Below are 21,489 nucleotides of genomic sequence, written 5' to 3'. Positions count from 1 at the left end.
ATATTTTTTTTATTATTCTCACGCGAACCATAATACATCATCAATTAAAGATTTTAGAGGAGTTTGTTCTTGAGATTATATATATACACTTCAAACATTTACTGACTTATATATCAATGTTCCTTTTCTAGTTATAATCATTAATTAGAAAATCAAAAATTGAAAAATTTTGAAAATTTTAAACAAGTACTTTTTCCAACAAATACAACAACATATAATACTTTTAAACTATTTATTAAAAATTCCTATTAATATAACTATTTAAATATTTATCATAAAAAATTAATAAATTTATTATACATAATAGTTTATTTTAGAAAAATAATATAAAACTACTTTGCATACTCTTACCATTCCCAATGAAAAGTAAGAAAACTATTATCCATTTTTTATCTTCTAAGGAGGACCCTTGTCTTCGAATTCTAGGAATCATTTCTGCTACTGTCTCTATTCCTAACATTTGATGCTTTCATTGAGCTTTCAGTGGTTGACAGCACTCGCTCCGAAACCAATATGGATTATGGACTGCATTGAAGACGCCATTGCCAAACTCACCTCCCACAAGCTTACCCAAATCCTCATGACCTCTAAAATCGATGATACTTAATAAGATTAACCTTATCTTGCTTCGAAATTCAAATTAATATTTGAATTTTAGCTTTAAGAAAGCAGATTATTTAAAGGTACTCGTAGTAGTAGCAGAGCAACCTTTTACAGATAAATTTGTTTTGTTAGCTTAACGTAATAACTACTCATTTATATGTAGAAAAATATAAAGCAAATTGACTTTACAGGGCATTTCAGAACAAGGAGAATCTGTTGGTCCCACTAATAGAAAAAAACAGAACATATAGAAAATTGAATAAAGGTAATGTGTTATAATTTATAGTCTGAAAAAGACAGTGAGAGCAGCTGATTGAGTTGGAGGCAACTGATAATTTCTTAATTTTTCGTTGTACGGTACAAACAATGAGAAAAGAAAATGTATATACTCTTATGTCAACTAGACTCCGAGGTGCATGGATTAAGTTCCACCAAGTGAAAAACCTGAAAAAAATACTATAGGCACATTTCAATCTGGCCGTACTAAGTCACTTTTGCTGCATGTCTCTATGTTCTCTATGTTTAGATCCCACTGGAGCACTTTTAGCCTTGGCAGCAGCAGCAGAGGCTGTAGCCACTGCTGTGGCGGCAGCGGCGGCAGCTGCAGCAGATGCTGCTGGGTGGCTTGATGATGAAGGCACTTTGTTGGATCTACTCTGAGCTTCAACTGTTTGTGGCTGATGTTGCTGCTGCATCTGTAATCTAACTTGTGCAAGCAATGCCTTTATCTGAGTTCCTGTGAGGGTCTCATGCTCCAGAAGAGCATTGGCAAGTGCATGAAGCTCCTCGTTGTGAGTGGTTAGAATAGTTTTTGCATTGTTGTAAGCCCTCTCCAGGAATTCCTTCACCTCTTTCTCAATAATAAGCCTAGTCTCCGAGCTCATGCTCCTCCCATCATCATTGTAATTATGTGTGACTAGTCCTACTTCATTGCCCATACCATATTTGGTAACCATCACCCTTGCCAACCTAGTTGCTTGCATGAGATCTGAGGATGGACCAGAAGTGACTTCATTTTCTCCAAAAATCAGCTCTTCAGCAACCCAGCCTCCCATGCAAACATCAAGCCGGGCAAGCATCTGTTTCCGGGAAATGCTGGTCTCATCCTCTTCGGGCAATTGAGTAACCATGCCGAGAGCCATCCCTCGGGGTACTATAGTTGCCTTGTGAACAGGAAGGGCCCCATCAGTATGAATGGCCACAAGAGCATGACCACCCTCATGGAAAGCAGTCAACTTTCGTGAATCCTCGGATATGACAGCTGATTTGAGTTCACTTCCCATGATGATCTTGTCTTTTGCATGCTCTAGATCAGCCATGCTCACAGCTTTAGCACCATCCATTGCAGCCTTGATAGCAGCAATGTTAATCAAGTTTGCAAGCTCAGCACCAGAGAATCCAGATGTTCCTCGAGCAATGATCATTAGATCAACATCATCAGCCTTCAGAACCTGTATTTGATTCAAGACAAAAATCCAGCATAACAAGTAGGTAACACTGCTCCCACAATGTTATAATAAGATGATGGTTATATATGTAATGGATAAAAAAAATACCATCTTATGTAAACTTCAAAATAAATGAGTGTGAGCTCATACATAAAAGTATCCCATGGATAGCCGATCATAGCCCAAAGAAAAAACCATAAAACAGCAATATTTTGCACCAATAAATGAGAGCACTAACAACGTCTCTTTGAAACAAGGAATCATATCCATCCAATCCGATTTATCAAATAAGATACATTCTGATAGGGGATGGAACCACCCAAAGAGACCAATTATTTGAAAAGCCTCTTCCAGAAAATATAGGACTTAATTTTAATAAATACTGCAGTTTTAATAATTGCCATGTTAGGACTTAGTTTTAATAATATCTGCAGTTTTGATAACTTCCATTTGACAGTTTCTGTAGGGAATTCGCTTGTATTTGTGTGTTGGGGGTGTTTAAGGGACAGTTATGTGTTTGGTAATTTTATGGACCTAGATTACCTCTCTAGCAGTTTCTGAGCTCTGGGACAGCAAGAAATTGCTGTTATTTCCGAAATGTGTGATTTAATCATATTTTTATTCTTGTTTGAGTTTGAGATAAGAAAATTAATGGGCAAGTGTGAAAAAGATGAGCAAGGCAGTTCATCACATAGAGAAGGGAAAGGATGATATTCAAGAAGCCATCACATGGATGAGTATCAATTGGCAGTTAAGAAGGTGGAACTGCCATCCTTCAATGAAGATGACCCTATTGGGTGGATTACTAATGCAGGAACTTATTTTTAAGGTGAAAATACTAGTGAAGACTAAATTAGCCAAGTATGGAGGGTTCTTGAAATTTAGACTTAAAAGCATAACTTAATCCCCACAAAATTGACTTATAAAGTGAAAATTGCACAAGTTCTACTATATTGGGCATATTCTAGTCAAAGTGGGATCTCAATCCCTCAAGAGCCAACATTCTCCTAATTTGCACTCTGGTGCTTCACTCAACCTTTTTGGTCAACCAATCCATAGGTAGCCCTTCTTGACACACCGACAATCCACCCTAATAAGCCACAATTAAGGTGGCCTATAGGGTGATCACAATTATTCCAACACACCCCTCACACTCAAGTCTATAGGCCTAGATTGTGGCAAAGGAAGTGGCCCAACAAGGAATATAGGATAGGCATTGATTCCATCTTAGAATTTGGGCTTAAGGTGTAACTTAATCTCACGAAACTGAGAAGGTGACGACTACCTGAGCTTTATAAAGACTACATTGGTTATATCTCTAGTAAATGTGAGATATCAATCCCTCAAGAGCCAATACCCTCGTGGCTACACTTTGTGATGCCTTGCTCAATCATTTTAGTCAATGCCTCTATAGGTGACTTTTTTGAGATGCTAATAATAACTTTGAAGGCTGCAATTAAGGCAAGACAGGGGTGGCTGCAATTAAGTCAACTTTCCAACATTGTTTTGTGTGGAAAACAATTTCGTCCCTAGCACCAATGTTTTGAAAAAAAAAATTGAGGTTGATGATATTGGATGATAACCCATAATGAGTAAGAAGGTAATTTCTTTGGAAGTTCATGAGCAGAACAAAGATATGTGAGTGTCAAGCATTGGGGCTATTTGGAGCCAACCATGAAGTAATGACTGAATGTAAACTATGAGAATGGAAGGAGAACTAAATAAAGTGCCCAAGGTTGTGTTGATTAAAAGTGATGCTAGCCACAATTTCTCACTACCACTGTCACTTCTACTTTGGGACTTAAGGTAGATCAAATAAATAAGTTTGGGATGAGACTAGGAGATAGCCATAGTTTAGGTAGGTAAAAGGGAAGTGTGTGGTTTATTGATGAAATTCGATGGTATGGATGTTTTAATGATGCCTACAGGCTGGATTTGGGAGTAGATGTGATTTCAGGGGTTGCATGACTTGAGACATTGGGAAAGGTGTTAGTTGATTGGGAACATATGTCCATGATATTTCACTATGGTACTCGAGTAATTCATCAACAAGGGCAAGTGGCATAGAAGAAACAGTTTGGAAAATGAAGAATTTTGAGGCAGAGACCTGTTGGTTTTAACAAGCACTGTGGGGAGTCCCACAGGGAAGATTGGAGAATTTCTATGGCCAAATGAAGTACACTCAAATGCTGCATAAATCAGTCACTTAATTGCAAGTCAAAACTGCAAGTTGTCTAAATTATTAGAGCATTTTCCAGAGTTCTCAATTTGTTAGAAGGCTGCCACCACACAGGAACTTACTGCACTTTCATGTGGATTTATAAGGCCTTGTACTCTCCAACAACAGTGGTTAGATTTTGTGGTGTTATTCTCCCAAGGTTCTTATCAATATCTTTATATGGATTTTATCATTCAACTTCTTAAATCTAAGGGTTATGATACGGTGCAGGTAGTAGCTGATCAAATTTCTAAATATGGTCAATGCATTCAATCATTCCCTTAAAACATCCATATACTGCACAAAGTGTGGCTGTCATATTTGTTAAACTAAAAGTGATTCAGTTGCACATAGTTCCATAATCTATTTGGAGTAGCAAGGCTATGCACGGACAGGCATGTCTGGTGGTATGTGTGGAGAATAATGTGTGTAGGAAAAGGAGGGAGGAGTTTATGGACAGAGATAGCCTCTGTATGAGTTTATTAACACTGGGACAGAAAGAAATTGCTGTAACTTGTGTAATCCGGTGTGATTTAATCCTGTTTCCCTTCCAAATCAATGTTTTATAACAACATTCTTAGCAAGGGATAAAACTATACCTTTGACATGTGTGATTCCAAAATCTGCTGCCTTCCTTTTACATCTGGATTGGGAACATCAACATGGCGATCAAACCGCCCAGGTCTCACCAATGCCTTATCCAATGATTCTGGAAAATTTGTAGCGCCAATCACAATTATGCCCTCATTTTGCTTGAATCCGTCTAGCTCAACCAGTAACTGATTTAATGTCTCCCTCATGTACATTTGGTCCTTTGGATTCCGGCTTCCTCCAATAGCATCAATCTCATCAATGAATATTATAGAAGGTGATTGCTTCCTTGCAGCAGCAAAAAGATGCCTCACCCTTCTTGCACCAACACCAACATACCTATCATCAAATTCACTTCCACTGCACGGGAAGAACGGAACCCCAGCCTCTCCAGCAATAGCTCTTGCCAACATTGTTTTTCCAGTGCCAGGTGGACCAACAAGCAAAACTCCTTTTGGAAGCTTACCACCAAGACGAGTAAAGCGCTGGCACAAGAAAAACAAGTCAGTTACAAAGATGATAAGGAAAAGTACAGGCCAGTATGTGGTCAAGAAAGAAGTATATAACGTGTAACAAAAAAGTATGAAAAGGGATGTGTCATCAAGAGGAATTAATCATAATTTAGGTACTGACTACTTAAATAGCCCATTTAAGCAATTATCTTGGAAATGCCACCCAATTTTAGATTCTCAAATGAAATCGTCAGTTCATCACACCACCAATGGAAGTAGTAACTAGTAAGCACGGTTTTATTGACGTTGGGTGGGTATCATCATCCTGGAGTGAAAACCCAAATCGAGTTACCTAGTTTGCTCCAGCACAACCTGTGCTATGGATATTGATGTTTTGTAGCCATATTGAAAGCTATGGAACGACGAGAACCTACTGAATAGTGACACAGCACAGGTGGATATAATAAAAACAACATATTAGATGTTTGTATTACAGCGAAGTTATTTGAGTTTTAAACATTGTTATCCAAAGAAAAAAATCCGATTTATTCACAAGTTTGTCTAAATTTTTACTCGAAATGAATAGCATGTCACTAGACAATGACATATCAAGAATTTCCATCTGCATCTCCAAGTCCACACACACTAGCAGTTACATTACTTTAAGTGGCATCAAATCAACAATCACATGAAGTAATAACAAGACCATGAAAAATAGGTTTAAGCGTTCAAGCTGAGTGCACGATGCTAGAAATGTATGTGTTGAAAACAGAACATGAAAAACTAGGGTGTATGACTAAAAAAAAAACCATGTTGAGATTATAATATGCAACTTCCCACACATAAAAGGGGACAAAAATTGATATGATATATTTAAATTATGAATTCAACTTTGCACATATTGAAAGTGTTACGGTAAACACGCTTAAATACTAAAACTAATTAACTCCTAATCGAATAAAACAAACAATAAATTATGACTAAACTAACAAGCAAATATCATTTGCTTGCATAACTTACTTTTAATGAACATAAATAACCTATAACCAAATTTACAAGTAAAATAGAAAACTACATAGTCTTTAAAATATTTAATTATGACATTGGAAAAATTTCAACCGTCAACATGTTTTTTGAAATTTTTTTTCATTACCTCAAGTTTTTATCTCTATCATTCTTTACACTTTTTTGTGGGATCACTTTCAAGTAGGCGAGTATTAGCAAAACTTGAAAAAGGAGAATAATTTTATTATTATTATTCATACTTATTACATTTTCCTTATACCTATTTGTAACAATCTAATCTTCTAAAATAAGGAAATAAGGAAAAATATTCTGAAAAATATCCTAGAAGATTCTATAGATATTTTCTCTAATTAGGAAGATTTTTTCTCTAATTACAACACTCCCCCTCAAGTTGGTAAATGAATATCAATCATTCCCAACTTGCCTACAAGATCTTGAAATCTACCCTGAGGGAGCCCTTTTGTAAAATATCTGCTATCTGAAGTTCTGTAGGAACATGAGTTGTAATCACAAAGCCTCTGTCTAGATTATCTTTGATGAAATGTCTGTCAATCTCAATGTGTTTGGTCCTATCATGTTGTACTGGATTATGGGCAATGCTCATGGCAGACTTATAGTTGCACGGGGTTGTCCACCTTGACTTTAAGGTCATCCAAAATGATTTTCATCCAGAGTCCTTCACACATTCCTTGAGCAAGGGCTCGGAACTCAGCTTCTGCACTAGAACGAGATACTCTATCTTGCTTTTTGCTCCTCCATGTTACGAGACTATCTCCAAGAAACATACAATACCCAAAAGTAGATTTTCTGTCAGTAATAGAACCTGCATAGTCAGCATCAGTATATATTTTCATAGTCAATGTATCTTCCCTTTTGAACAATAACCCCTTTCCTGGACTTGACTTCAAGTACTAGAGAATTTTGTCAACTGGTTGCATGTGTCTCTCTCTTGGATCATGCATAAATTGGCTCACTACACTAACTGCATAAGCAATGTCTGGTCTTGTGTGTGATAGATAAATCAATTTCCCTACCAATCTCTGATATTGGGCCTTCTCTACAGGAGCACTTTCTTCACTTCCAATTCTATGATTTTGTTCTATAGGAACTGTTGAGGTTCTACATCCCAACTTCCCTGTTTCTTTGAGGAGATCAAGTACATATTTCCTTTGGGAGATGAAAATTCCATTTTTGGAATAAGCAACCTCTATTCCAAGAAAATACTTGAGTTTTCCTAGGTCTTTCATTTCAAATTGGGCTGCCAATTTTTCTTTTAATGCCAATTTTTCTGTTTCATCATCTCCTGCAATAATCATATCATCCACATAGACAAGTAATAGAGTGAGTTTACCTGTAGAAGAGTGTTTTATGAATAGAGTATGATCTCCTTGGCTTTGTCTGTATCCCAAGGAAACCATTACTTTTGTAAATCTTCCAAACCATGCTCTAGGGGATTGCTTAAGACCATACAATGCTTTCTTTAGGAGGCATACCTTGTTTCTTTCATTTTTCACTTCAAAACCTGGGAGAATCTCCATGTACACTTCCTCTTCTAGATTTCCATGAAGAAAGGCATTCTTCACATCCAAATGGTGTAAGTCCCAACCAAAATGAGCAGCCAAAGCGAGAACAACTCGAACTGTATTCATCTTTGCCACTGGGGCAAACGTCTCCTCATAGTCAATCCCATAAGTTTGGGTATAGCCTTTTGCCACCAATCTAGCTTTATATCTTTCTATTGTTCCATCTGCCTTATGTTTCACTATGAATATCCATCTACACCCTACTGCCTTCTTGTCTCTTGGCTTATCAACAATCTCCCAAGTTGAATTTCTTTCTAATGCATTCATCTCTTCTTTCATGGCTTGAGTCCAATGTTCAAGTTTCATGGCCTCCTAGACTGAGGTAGGAATTTCTGTGGCATCAATGGCAGCAATAAAGCTTCTATGCTTATCAGAGAGATTGTTAGTGCAAACATACTGAGAAATAGGATATTTAACACATGATCTTCTTTCCTTTCTCAATGCAATGGGTAAGTCTTCAGTAATACTTACCTCCTCACTGTTATCTTCAGGGATCCTCACCTCCGGATTAGACAATTTTTCTTGCTCGAGATTCGAAGTGGTTGTTTTCTTCTTTCATATTTTTTGCCAAAAAATTTGTCTTCCGCTTCTTCCTCATTGTGGACCATGGTAGCTTCATTGCTTAGATCTTGGGCATCCTGCAAAGACAAATATGGTAATGACAAGAAGGAGAGCTCCTCCACTTCAAGTGCTTTCTCCCCCTGAAGTGGTGGACTGGCATAAAAGGATTGTGTTTCCTGAAAGGTGACATCCATGGTGATAAAGACACGACGACTCTGAGGATGATAACATTTGTACCTTTTTTTATTAGAAGGATACCCAATAAAGACACATTTAAGAGCTTTGGGATCTAATTTACTACGATTAGGATAATGAGAGTGAACAAAAACAGTACATCCAAAGACTCGACTAGGTAGACTCGATATTAGAGGGCAAGAGGGAACAAAAGACAATAGAGACTCTATAGGACTAATGCCATTTAAGATACGGGTGGGTAACCTGTTGATGAGATATGTGGCAGTTAACACAGCTTCTCCCTAGTAATTTTTTGGAACATACATTTGAAAAAGAAGAGCTCTAGTTACTTCTAGAAGATGACGATTCTTTCTTTCTGCAACCCCGTTTTGTTGAGGGGTGTTTACACATGTTAGTTCATGAACAATACCATTATAAGACAAAAAATTAAGAAATTCATGATTCACATATTCAGTACCATTATCAGACCTGATTCTTTTGATATTTTTTCCAAATTGATTTTGGACCAGACGAAAAAAATTAACAAAGATTTGGAAAACTTCTGATTTATTTTTCATAAGGTATGTCCATGTGACACGGGTACAATCGTCAATAAAGGTAACAAACCATCTAGCTTCGGAAATAGATTCTACGACAGGTCCCCAAACATCAGAGTGAATTAAATCAAATGGAGAAATACTCTTTTTATTACTAATAGGATAGGATGCACGATGGTGTTTTGACAATTGACAAATATCACAATTAAAAGACTCAATAGACTCCTTAGTAAACAAATGAGGAAATAAGGATTTAAGAAGGTTGAATGAAGGATGCCCAAGCCTTTTATGATGTAGCCATATTTGGGAATTTACCCACGTTTCAGATGTAGCTTGTTGACTCATGATTTTTGTTTTGTTTTGGTCATCAGATTCCAACAAATACAACCCACTTTGCTCTTTAGCAGTTAAAATCGTCTTTCCCGTAGCAAGGTCCTGAAAAATACAATGAGTTGAGAAAAATGTTACTGAACAATTTAAATCTTTTGTAAGCTTTTGCACAGAGATAAGATTATTGGCTAATTGTGGAACATGTAAAACATCCTTTAATACAATAGATGATTCCAAAATTAATTCCTAGAGCCGCATATGGGTACACCTTGACCATTCGCAACTGTAATAAGTTGTTCTCTATTCCTTTGAATATATGATTTGAAGATCATACGAAAAGGTATCATATGATCAGTTGCTCCTGAATCAAGAATCCAAATACCTTGAGACACAGGACCCACAGTATGGAGAGAACTTTTATCTTTCATGGACAGAGTACATGGTCCAGAGGGCTTACTTATTGATTCAATCATTCCTTTCAAACGAACTAGTTCCTCTTTAAAAGCTTTCATCTCAAAAAATCTGATGGTGGTAACTTAATGGATTGATTCTGCGACTCTGTTTGTGGCGACAACGATGAGTGGGCCGTGGAACGGACTTAGGAGGTTCCGGCAACCAGTTCTGTGATAGCAGCGACGAGTGGGTCTTGTCGGAGCTAGGCGCGTGGGACGTCACCAGAAAAAGGAACAAAACTCAAAACTCATATCTACTCAAATCTGCGCCAAATGTGACGTTACCGACCGTGGAATGGACTCAGGAGGCTCCGGCGACTCTTTCTGTGGCGATGGCGGCGAGTGGGTCTCGCCGGAGCTAGGCACGTGGGCTACACGCGCCGTCGCCGTCGCCGGCGCGTGGCGGCGTGTTTCCCGGAGCGAATTCCGGCGTTGTGTTCGCCGGAGTTGGGCGCACCTTTCTGCCCTATCAACGACCCCAACGGCTACGGTGGCAGCCGCAATGGCCGAACAGCGGCGGCAGTGGCTACTGTTTACAGCGGAAACGGAGCTCCCAAGATCGGGAGCTCTGATACCAACTTGAAAAAGGAGAATAATTTTATTATTATTATTCATACTTATTACATTTTCCTTATACCTATTTGTAACAATCTAATCTTCTAAAATAAGGAAATAAGGAAAAATATTCTGAAAAATATCCTAGAAGATTCTATAGATATTTTCTCTAATTAAGAAGATTTTTCCTCTAATTACAACAGCAAATATAAATCCCCAAGCTTAACATTGATTTTATCACTTGAAATAAGAGTCCTTACAACTTCCTTAATACATTTTTTAAAGATCTTTGTTATAAGAATTGCAACAACTATTCCAACATTATTCTCCTTTACAAAGCTCACTGTTGCATTAATAAGAAGTATAATAATCCCAACTAAATTTTTTCAATCAAAAGCTTTTTCTCCTCCTTTGACCAAAGCCATGACCATGATTGTTGTAGCTTCTATGACCCCTAAAAAAGGATTTTCCATAAATTTCAAGAGTTTTAAAACCTTATTTTCTTTCTTCTTTTCAACTTTGTTGTGCTCAAAGGTCACCTTCCCTCAAGTAGTTTTTATTATTAGCCCATCTGAATAACATTTTAAGTATAAAAGGCCTCTTCAAGTGACCCACTTTTCAAATCTTCATCTTTCTTTAAAAGAGCATGTGTGGCTTTTTTCTTTCACTTTGTTGGAAAACTTTTATCTTTCATTTTAATGGACATAAGCTTACACCCAGAAGGGTTAAAAAAGATGCATCTCATATTTTTAAATCAAAGAATAATTATTTTCAAACATTTGTCACACATTCAAAAGGTTTTGATTTATTTCAGACACAAATAAAACATCTAAAATGTATTTGATACCTAAAGGAGTTTCAATAGCAACAACTCCTTTACTTTTGACATCAACATTTTTTTCATTGCCTATGGTGACTATGGAGATTTGGGTTTGATTTTATTCCTTGAAAATTACAAACATCATGAGTCATATGATTTGTGCATCTACCATCTACTAGACTTGTTTTTCTAACCTTTTCCTTTGTGGCAAATAAATGTTTCTCATGTTACTCTTCATGTTCCACTATTTGGGCTTGATGTTCTTGTTTGTTTGATTTATTTTTACAAACCTCCACATGATCAAACTAATAGGTCCTACATTTAATGCTTGTCTTAAACTAACAAAAATTTGTTAGTATGGTTGTTCTTCTTATAGTGGCGGCACGATAGAAACTTGTTTTTCTAACCTTTTCCTTTGTTTCCTTCTTCATGTTTTTTCCTCTTGTGTATGCCACAAAAGCACCTTTAATATTTTATTTCATCCTCAATGATCTTTTTGGTTTAGTGGCTTGTAAAGCATTTACAAGTTCTATAATTGATATTTGAGAAAAAAAAATTATTTTCTTCATGAGAGGATATTTTGGATTCAAACCTCTATAGAAGACACACCAATATTTTCTCTACAACATGTTGATTACTAAGTTTTTCACCAAGTAATTTGATTTGTGTAACAACCTTTATGAGTTTGTTAGTGAAATCTTTGATAGATTAGTTTCTTTTATCTTTAACGCTTCAAACTCTCTCCTTAAGTTTAGCACATGCATTCTTTTTGTTCTTCCACTCCCCTGAAACTGCTTTTATAGCTTATGCTATGCCTCTTTTGCGGTCTCAAGAGTCAGAATCTTGATAAATACACCATCATGTAGTGCTACTTGTATAATGACAAAACCTCTTCCATCTTTAGCCACTTCATGATTGTGATTCCTCATTTGAACTAATGTTGAATTTTTTTTGGTAATGGAGGTGGATTACTTTCATTTTCCACCATAACCCACAAATTTGAGCTACGAGATAAGTCCTCATTTTTGTAGACCACAAGTGATAATTTTCACCTGCAAATATAGGATGTGGAGGTAAAGAACTATTGTGAAAAGTCATTTTTGTGTTTGAAAGTTTTTTTGTAAAGATTTTTTTTTTTGTTGGTTTTTTCTTTATTTTTTCTCTCTCACATGCCCCTAAAGATCAATGAAACACTCAATATCATGTTGAAAACATAACATGAAAATTAGGGGTGTATGACTAAGAAAAAAATATAACAGGTTGAAATTATAATCTTCAACTTCACACGTACAAATAGGGGTGAAAGCTGATATGATATATTTAAATTATGAACTCAATTTTGTACATATTAAAAGTGTTACAAGTACTTAAATACTAAAACTAAATGACCCCTTATCGGATAAAACAAACAACAAATTATGATTAAGCTAATGAACAAACATCATTTGCCTGGATAATTTATTTTTTCTAAACATAAAGCAACTTATAATCAAACTTACAAATAAAACAGAAAATTGGATAGACTTTAAAATACTTAATTTTAATAGTAGAAAAATTTCAACTATCACCAACGAAATGCAATGAGGAGAGCATGAACTTATGCGAGAGATGTTTACCTTAGCATCTCGAAGGTAGTGAACAATTTCTTCCAGCTCTGCTTTTGCCTCGTCAACACCTTTTACATCATTAAATTTTGTACTTGAGTCCATGCTGGGTTGCACTTCTTCATTTATATCAAGTCCCGTGCATAATGAAAAATCAAACCAAAGAACATGTCCGCTAAATTCAGATTCAATAAAGAAAAAAAATGACTATGAACAGGCTACATTGACAAGGCAATACCTTTACTAGTTCCTTCATTACTAATTCCTTCATCTTCAGCGGCTTCAATGAGTGCTCCTAGACCCAAAATCAAGACAAAGGCCACTGCAACGGACCTTAGTGACCCTAGTGTACGCCATAGCCGATCTTTTATATTCCCGCCTTCTCTAGCCACCATATGAATTGGATTACTAGCAGTGTAGAAAAACTAAGAGAGACGAGTAACACTAAAATTGTGGGTGATCGTAGCAACTCACTGTGATTTTTATTGAATAAGAGATGACCTTTAAATAGCCATTGTACAACGTACTGAATTAACAAGAAGATAATAAAATATCTTATCAAATCAAAACTTACCAAAAAACTATCTTATCTAATCTGAAACAAAATAACTCAAAATCAAATAATTCCAGATAACTAAATCGGATATCCCGGATATCTTGGATATCTCGAATATCTCGGATATCTCGGATATCTCGGATATCTCTAGAAATTTAAGATTATCCAACAAAACTCCCCCATAATCTTAAATTTCTCCTTCTTCTTTCATTTCGATGCTTCTTCCACCAGAGCGCGATACTCCTCTGTGTACCATGGCCCCGCGAGCCATGCAACGTCCAGCACCCCCTGCGTCGAGGTGGCCGATGCCTCTTTTGGGACACAAAAATACCCGTTGCTCTTTGGTCCACCTTTAAACCCAGAAAGTACTTCATGATGTCCAAATCGGTCATCACAAACTCCCTCTTCACTTCTTTAAACTCCTCAACTAGCTCAGCTTTACTTCCCATCTCACTCTTCTCAATTGATCCGATCTCCTCATCCGTTGCTTTCTTCCATCTTTCATCAAGTACCACCTCTTCAGATTTTATGTCTTCTGTTCTTGTCAATAGACATACTACATGTAACTCGTCAGTGGAGTTGTAGATGTCTTGCAAGCTCCGAGTTCTAAGTTGCTCAGGTTCATCATCTTCCTCGGAATGCTCATTGGTCCTATCCGAGCTTCTCCCTATTATCTCCGAGTTCTCCCTTTCAGAGTTCGAGCTCCCCGAGGTCGTTTCCGAGTTACTCCAACTCCACTCACTTTCCTCATCTACTTGGACATCTCGGCTTACCAGAATTTTACCTGTAACAGGGTTATACAATTTGTAGGCTTTTGCCTTTTCATCATACCCGATCAAAATGTACTTCTTGCTCCTATCATCAAGCTTCGTTCTGAGCTGAGCTGGAACATGACCGTAAGCAAGGCTTCCAAAGATCTTGAAGTGACGTATACTCGGTTTTTGTCCAATCCATGCTTCTTGAGGTGTCACATCATCCAATTTTGAATGTGGGCACCTGTTCTGTATATATATAGCACACTGTACTGCCTCTGCCCAAAACTTCTCAGGCATATTCTTCCCTTTAAGCATGGTTCGGACCATTTCAAGAATAGTACGATTCTTTCTTTCAGCTACTCCATTTTGTTGTGGTGAATATGGAGCTGTGAGAAGACGCTTTATACCTTGCTCTTCACAGTATTCCATAAACTCTGCCGATGTGAATTCTCCACCTCTGTCCGACCTCAAAGCTTTAATTTGCTTGTTAGTCTCTTTCTCCACCATGACTTTAAACTTCTTAAAAGCTTCAAATGCCTTTGATTTTTCTTGCAAAAAATATACCCAGGTCTTTCGAGAGAAATCATCTATGAAAGAGATGAAATATTTCTTACCACTGAAAGATGCTGGAGAGATTGGTCCACACAAGTCAGTGTGTATCAGCCCAAGTTGCTCCTTCGCTTTGTGCTCGGACGAGCTCGGAAAACTTGTCCTTGTATGCTTTCCAAGTACACACGCTTCACAAAACTTCTTGTCAAACTCAACACCACGTAGTCCGAGTACCAACTCCTTCCTTGATAGCTCGGCCAAGCCTCCAAAGTTTAAATGCCCAAAACGAAAATGCCACATCATGGCTTCATCCTTCACGTCCAGCTTCAAGCACTTATTTTGAAGGATGTTCAGCTCCAGTTTATACATCCTATTCTTTTTCATCTCCACTCGGGCTATCAAACGATCATGCTTGTCCTTCAAATAAAGCACTCGATCCTTCATCAGAACCGAGTTGCCTTTCTCCATCATCTGCCCCATGCTTAAGATGTTGCTCTTAAGTTCGGGAACGTAGTAGGCATTCCTTATTTCTCCAACTCGTCCATCCTTCTGTATAAACTTGATGGTTCCACGCCCTTTTACCGCCACCTTGGAATCATCCCCAAATGACACGAATCCAGCCTTTACCTTGATGAGTTCATTGAAGAAACTTTCTTCTCCACACATATGATTGCTCGCTCCAGTGTCCAAATACCAGATCGAGTTGTTTAGGCAACTCGAATCAAGCTCGGCTTCTGACTTCTCATTTGAGCTTGGAGGCTCAATTGTTGATCTCTCGACGCAACTCAAGTTTAGCTGGACCTCGGAGGCAGAACTCGGACGTAGCTTGGTCTCCGAGCTCTGCGTCATCATCAAAATTCCTGCTTCCTCGTCCTCTTCTTCTGTGAGAAGATTCTTCCCTTTTTCTTCACTTCGGCTTTTAGCTCGGCAATACTTTGCTATATGACCGTATTTGCCACAGTTGTAGCAATTTGCCGATCTGCATTCCTTTGCGTAGTGGCCGAGTTTGCCACACTTATAACATTCCACCTCGGACCTCGGCTGACTTCCTTGGCTACGATCACCTCGTCCTTGTCCACCTCCATGGTCACCTCGTCCTCGACCTCGTCCTTGATCACCTCCATGATCACCTCGTCCTTTGCCTCGTCCTCCATGATCACCTCGTCCTTGTCCTCCTGATCTTCGGCCCTGAGTGTTCCGAGTTTCATTCAAATCAAGTTGCGCCTGTAATGCTTGATCAAGAGTATTCTTCATCTTCCTCCTCCTTTGTTCGTGGGCTTCGAGTGACCCAGCGAGCTCTTCCACTGAGAGAACTGACAAGTCCTTTGACTCCTCAATTACGCATGCAATACTCTCGAAATCATCTGTTAATGATCTCAAGATTTTCTCCACAATTCTACTTGCTGGCATTGGCTCCCCATTCCTTCCTAGTTGGTTAGCCACCTTCTCCACCCGAGTTATGTACTCGGATACTTGTTCCTTATCCTCCATCTTCAAACTCTCAAACTCTCCTCGGAGAGTTTGAAGTCGGATCTGTCTGACACGGTGGTTACCTCTGTGCGCAACCTCTAAGATCTTCCATGCTTCCTTTGAAGATGCAGCGTTTGCAATCTTCTCGAAACCTGACTCATCCACGGCATTGTACAAAAAATACAAAGCCGATTTGTCCTTCACTCGTGTCTTTTCCAATGTGGCAATCTGAGCCACAGATTGGTCTTCGTCCTCCTCGGGTTCTTGGAACCCCTTCTCCACTATGTCCCATAGACTTTGGGAACCCAACAGGGTCTTCATTTGTAAACACCAATTATCATAATTGGTTTTCTTTGACAGTTGTGGTACGGTCATTCCATTCACAACCTTTGCCATTACTCTCTCTTTCTTCTTTCTTCCCCCTTCACAGGCGCACACTGTTTTCCCCTCACACTCGGCACTCAGAGCATATAGCTCTGATACCAATTTGTAGAAAAACTAAGAGAGACGAGTAACACTAAAATTGTGGGTGATCGTAGCAACTCACTGTGATTTTTATTGAATAAGAGATGACCTTTAAATAGCCATTGTACAACGTACTGAATTAACAAGAAGATAATAAAATATCTTATCAAATCAAAACTTACCAAAAAACTATCTTATCTAATCTGAAACAAAATAACTCAAAATCAAATAATTCCAGATAACTAAATCGGATATCCCGGATATCTTGGATATCTCGAATATCTCGGATATCTCGGATATCTCAGATATCTCTAGAAATTTAAGATTATCCAACAAGCAGTTCCAACAGGAATGCCTTTTGCCGCTTTTCCCCCATTTCTAAAAGCAGAAAGACCAGCAGTTACAGTTTCTTCCTCACCCATTGAATTGGACATACCTGGAAATTCACATCATCTCTGGTCATAATTTATAGTCTAAAAAATATGCTAAAGAAATAAATGTCCAAATAGCTGATGCAGTAAAGATTAATATCACTTTTGAGACAAGTAATAATTCAAATGCTAATTTAGTCAGGTGAATACAGTTTGTGTCTTGCGTCATTTTGTTCATGCAGTCATAGAAAATCATTCTTGTCCTAGGACTATAAAAAAGGTCAACAGAGGCATCACATTCCTGATGCAGAATTTCATCACAGAGAAAAACAAGATTCTTTATTAATCCGATTAATTCTGCAATACATTAATTGAACTTCATAATCCCTGAAAAAGATTATTGACTAACAGTTCAACCAGACAAATGGATTATTGGCAGAAGGGAAACAGAATTACAAGACAATTTACTGTAATTTTACTTTAAGACTTATTTACTGGCTTGAGAGAAACAGATAATTACAGATTATTTAACCAGTTCCATTATTTCAATAATATATTAATAACCTACTGATTTCCCTGGTAGTTAAAGTCATCAAAGAATTCCAGATAAATGAAAGATGATATCAAAGTACACCTTTAAAAGAGCATGTGTCTGTGAGGGGGGAGGGAAGACTACACAGAAGGCATCTAGAAGAGCCATTAACATCAAATTGTAGCAGTCCGCAAATGATAAGTTCTCAACGAAATGGAAATGAAGTCATGCCTCAGGACTCTTTTCTTGGTGTACAAGCAGGAACAAGTACTTCCTTTACACAGAATAGTAAGTAACCCAGCTTTCTAATCAAAATATTAATAACACTTTGGTTATATGAAATATGAATTTAGGGAAAAAAAAAAAGAAAAAAACTACTTGGTCATTGAATTCTGGCAGATACAATTTGGCCATCAACACACCCTTATGAAACATAATACCCCAGAAAGAAAGCAGAAGCAAGAGAACCAAATATGCTTGCTTGCTTGGCAAAAACCTTATATCATTGAACAATGAATAAGATTAACTAATCAGTAAACCAATATTGTCAAGAAATATAGGTCAAAAAGACCAAATCATAAGCATTGACAATTACGGAAATTAGCAGTTCGAGCCAAATAACCACCTCTCCTTAATGTCTTCAGTAATTCACTTTCATCAAGCCTATCAACTTTCACTAATGCTTTTACGTATTCAGAAAGAGCTGAGGCACTATTATGGAGAGATGGATGGCTTTCAAATACTCTAATCACAGCCTCGGGATCATTCTGATGGTAAAATTCTTTATATGAAACTTCAGCTGCTTCATCTGCATCAGGTGCTCGACGAGCTATACTGCCAAGATAGCTAGACTGAAATCCCTTCTGGGCACACGAAAACCTATTCCCTACAGGATTTTGAAATTGGGTGAAAAAAACAAAATCCAAGTGACAAATGGGACATAATATTCAGTAACTTTGAATTTGAACATATATTGAAAGGAAAAAACATGAATAACTTCAAATATACACCGACCCACCTTCACAGCCTGCATTAAAAGTTTGGAGGTGCCAAATTATTATTTTTATATATAAAATTTTAAATTAATTTTTTTATTAAATAAAAAATAGAATTTTTCTTTTTTTACTTAATTTTTTAATTTTATTATAACTAATTATATGATAATATATAAATATAATATTTATATATATATATAAATATATATATTAGAGAAAAAATTTAATAAGAAAGAGAAGTAAGTTGGAAAAGGAATTTAATAAAAAATATAAACGACTTAGAGAATGAAATTAATAAGAGAGAAAATATTTTATTTTTATTTAATATTAAATTAAATTATTATAATATTCTTTGTACAAATTAACCAAATCAAAATAAATGAGTGATTTTTTTTTTCTAAAATTTTATTATAGATTACTAACATACTTTAACTAAAAAATAAGTAGAAATATATTAACATTTTCCTATATATATATATATGAAAATTTGGAAAAGTTTGGAAGAGCCTTCTCCGCCACTGCCTCCAAGAAAAAAAAAATGATGAAAGAATTTCATAACACAACAAATTCTATGCCAACATAATTAGGGAAAGTTAAAGCTAAATGAAGAAAAGCAAAATCCGTTACTTGTATAAGCAAATAACATGAAGTAAACAACAAAAATAATGCATGGTCCGGGGAAGGGGGATTTATACCTGCACTATCTCCAAACTTACTGACAGAAAAATTGCTCCTAACAAACACACTTTTGATCTGTCCAAATTTGGATTGACGTCTTGCAACCTGTAAAAATAAATCACAAAAGTGACTGAAACATTAAAGAAATCCAAAATATAGATTATATATGGCAACTAGGAACGTGCAAAGATAAGCCACATGAATCAATAATACATATACGACTTGCTTAATGAACACAATGTCAAGTTCTCATCCTTTGCCTGTGTCTTACACTGTTTCTTTAAGTTTTTTCGGTATACATAAGCGGCAGCGACGTTTGAACCTCTTGCAAACTACCCAAACACCTCACCAATAATAAAACAATATAAGATGAACAATTATAAGTTAAAAACCAGCTGTTAAAAAGGTGATACTTGAAACCCCACAGGATCTTCATTCATAAGTCCACAACCAAAGGACCATATATCCCACCAAGCTGAAATCAATATGGATGCAATCTTCACTGCTCCTAAAAACTCTCAAAGCACAAAGACAATCATTTCCTATAAGGTCTACAATGACTTGGAAAAAAAAGGCCTTTCCCCTCTGTACCAGAAAGGTTTGAAATTTTCTTATCCTGGAGCAAAATCAGAAGTAATCCATTAGACCCATTTTCCATTCAAGCAAAAAAAAATCTGCAAACAGATGATGGAGAAAAGGGTACCCTATTTGTTGAGATTAAATTGACTAACTAAAAACAAAATATAAATAATAATAATAATAATAAATACCTTTTCCAAAATTTATTCAAAATTTAAGTAAAGGAAAATCTCATAAATCTAATACCTCTCCATTTGTTATAAACATCTCAAACTTTAATTACTAAACTCCAATAATTTCAAAAGTGTTTCGATTTTTATGTCCGTATCAATTTCTTGACCAAAATCATTATCTTCATATTCATTCAATCTAACTATTTGTTAGGATTTGTTATATCAAATATATCTTGTATAAAGGTGTGATCAAATATTTCATGTCAAACATTCCTCTCATCAATTTTAATAATAAAATAATGATGTTCAATTAAATTAAATTTAAAAAAAATTGTTTTTAATCATCTCAATCTTTTCGATATGTAATTCATGCTCATCCATAATAAAACAATAATTCTCTTTGAAAGAAATTTCATATCTATTCCTTAGGATTTGTCTAATATTAAGAAGATTTTGACCTAATTCTAAAATGTAAAGAACATCTTTTACGAGTAGAATACTTTTTTTGGTTGATATAAAAATTGTTTATTTTCCTTTGCCTTGCACAATTTCACCATTATCCATCTTGATATAGAATTTTTTCTTGATCTGTTAATGAAGGTAAAAAAAAATGATAAACATTTAATCATGTTACTGATGTAGCCACTATCAATGATCCAGGTATTAAATTCATCTGAATTGATTTCTTTAGATTTCATAAATACATACTCATCTTCGTCGTCCACAAAAAGGAGGGAAGCATTGAAGATGGATGTGTTTGGTTGAAGAATACGAACGAACGTACCTGAGTTATCAAATGCCTCAAAGTCATGCTCGCGAGATCGAGCTATCTCAATTGAATTACAAAATCAACGTATATTTATAAACGTATATGAAAGAGTTGATTGTATTAGTATTAGAATGTGAATTAGTTGTGTATTAGTTGATTAAAATTTGTTACCGAGATTGTTGAGAATGTTTGTGAGTTGTCATTTGTTAACTGCCTCTCAAATAAACTCCATAAATAATGTTTATAGATACTTTTATCTGCATTTTATTTTCATTCAATCAATTATATAATGATATCTTATACAACCTTGCTATAAGGTACGAACCCGTTCACAAGTGTGAGTTTGGCAATTTTGAAAAAAAATAAAATGTTACCAATATTACTGACCACACTAAATAAAAATATTGGGTTGGAGAAGCCTGATCTAATACCTTCTATTTATACCAATATTATAGTTAAGCATGTTTGCTAAAGCGAATTCCACTTGGATTTCTTACATCTTTAAATTTTTCTTATTTTTTTTTGTTTTAATTCTTAAAATTTTCGTTATAGAATGTCCCGGACTAGCATGAATAGTAACCCTAAAGATAGGCTATTATTGTTTTTTTTTTCTTTCTCAATTT

At 36.2% G+C, this 21,489-nt stretch overlaps 1 protein-coding gene across 1 annotated transcript; it reads right to left on the bottom strand.

Annotated features, from left to right (window-relative positions):
- Positions 1-858: 858 nt before the first annotated feature.
- LOC109816369 (ATP-dependent zinc metalloprotease FTSH 4, mitochondrial) lies at positions 859-21,014 on the bottom strand. The gene is made up of 9 exons (XM_083063189.1): positions 20,882-21,014; positions 19,363-19,450; positions 18,298-18,558; positions 17,125-17,205; positions 16,576-16,580; positions 13,213-13,399; positions 12,987-13,093; positions 4,869-5,345; positions 859-2,054 (listed from the first exon to the last, which is right to left on the bottom strand). Exons 1-9 carry the CDS (start codon positions 20,906-20,908, stop codon positions 1,092-1,094), a joined length of 2,196 nt encoding a protein of 731 aa, XP_082919315.1. The 5' UTR covers positions 20,909-21,014; the 3' UTR covers positions 859-1,091.
- Between the last annotated feature and the right edge of the window lie 475 nt (positions 21,015-21,489).

Source organism: Cajanus cajan, chromosome 9, assembly GCF_000230855.2.
Source record: "Cajanus cajan strain Asha chromosome 9, NIPB_CcT2T_4, whole genome shotgun sequence".
Taxonomy (NCBI): Eukaryota; Viridiplantae; Streptophyta; class Magnoliopsida; order Fabales; family Fabaceae; genus Cajanus; species Cajanus cajan.
Note: the sequence above shows the minus strand (reverse complement) of the source record. Positions and strands in the feature narration are given on the sequence as shown.

Bases quoted from the DNA above. Each gene is read 5' to 3' on its own strand.
- LOC109816369 (XM_083063189.1), bottom strand. From the start codon at position 20,908: ATGACTTTGAGGCATTTGATAACTCAG. The intron at 18,559-19,362 runs GTATAAATCCCC...AAAATCCTGTAG, and splicing joins TAAGTTTGGAGATAGTGCAG to GGAATAGGTTTTCGTGTGCC. The intron at 17,206-18,297 runs GTGGTTATTTGG...GTGAATTTCCAG, and splicing joins ACTGAAGACATTAAGGAGAG to GTATGTCCAATTCAATGGGT.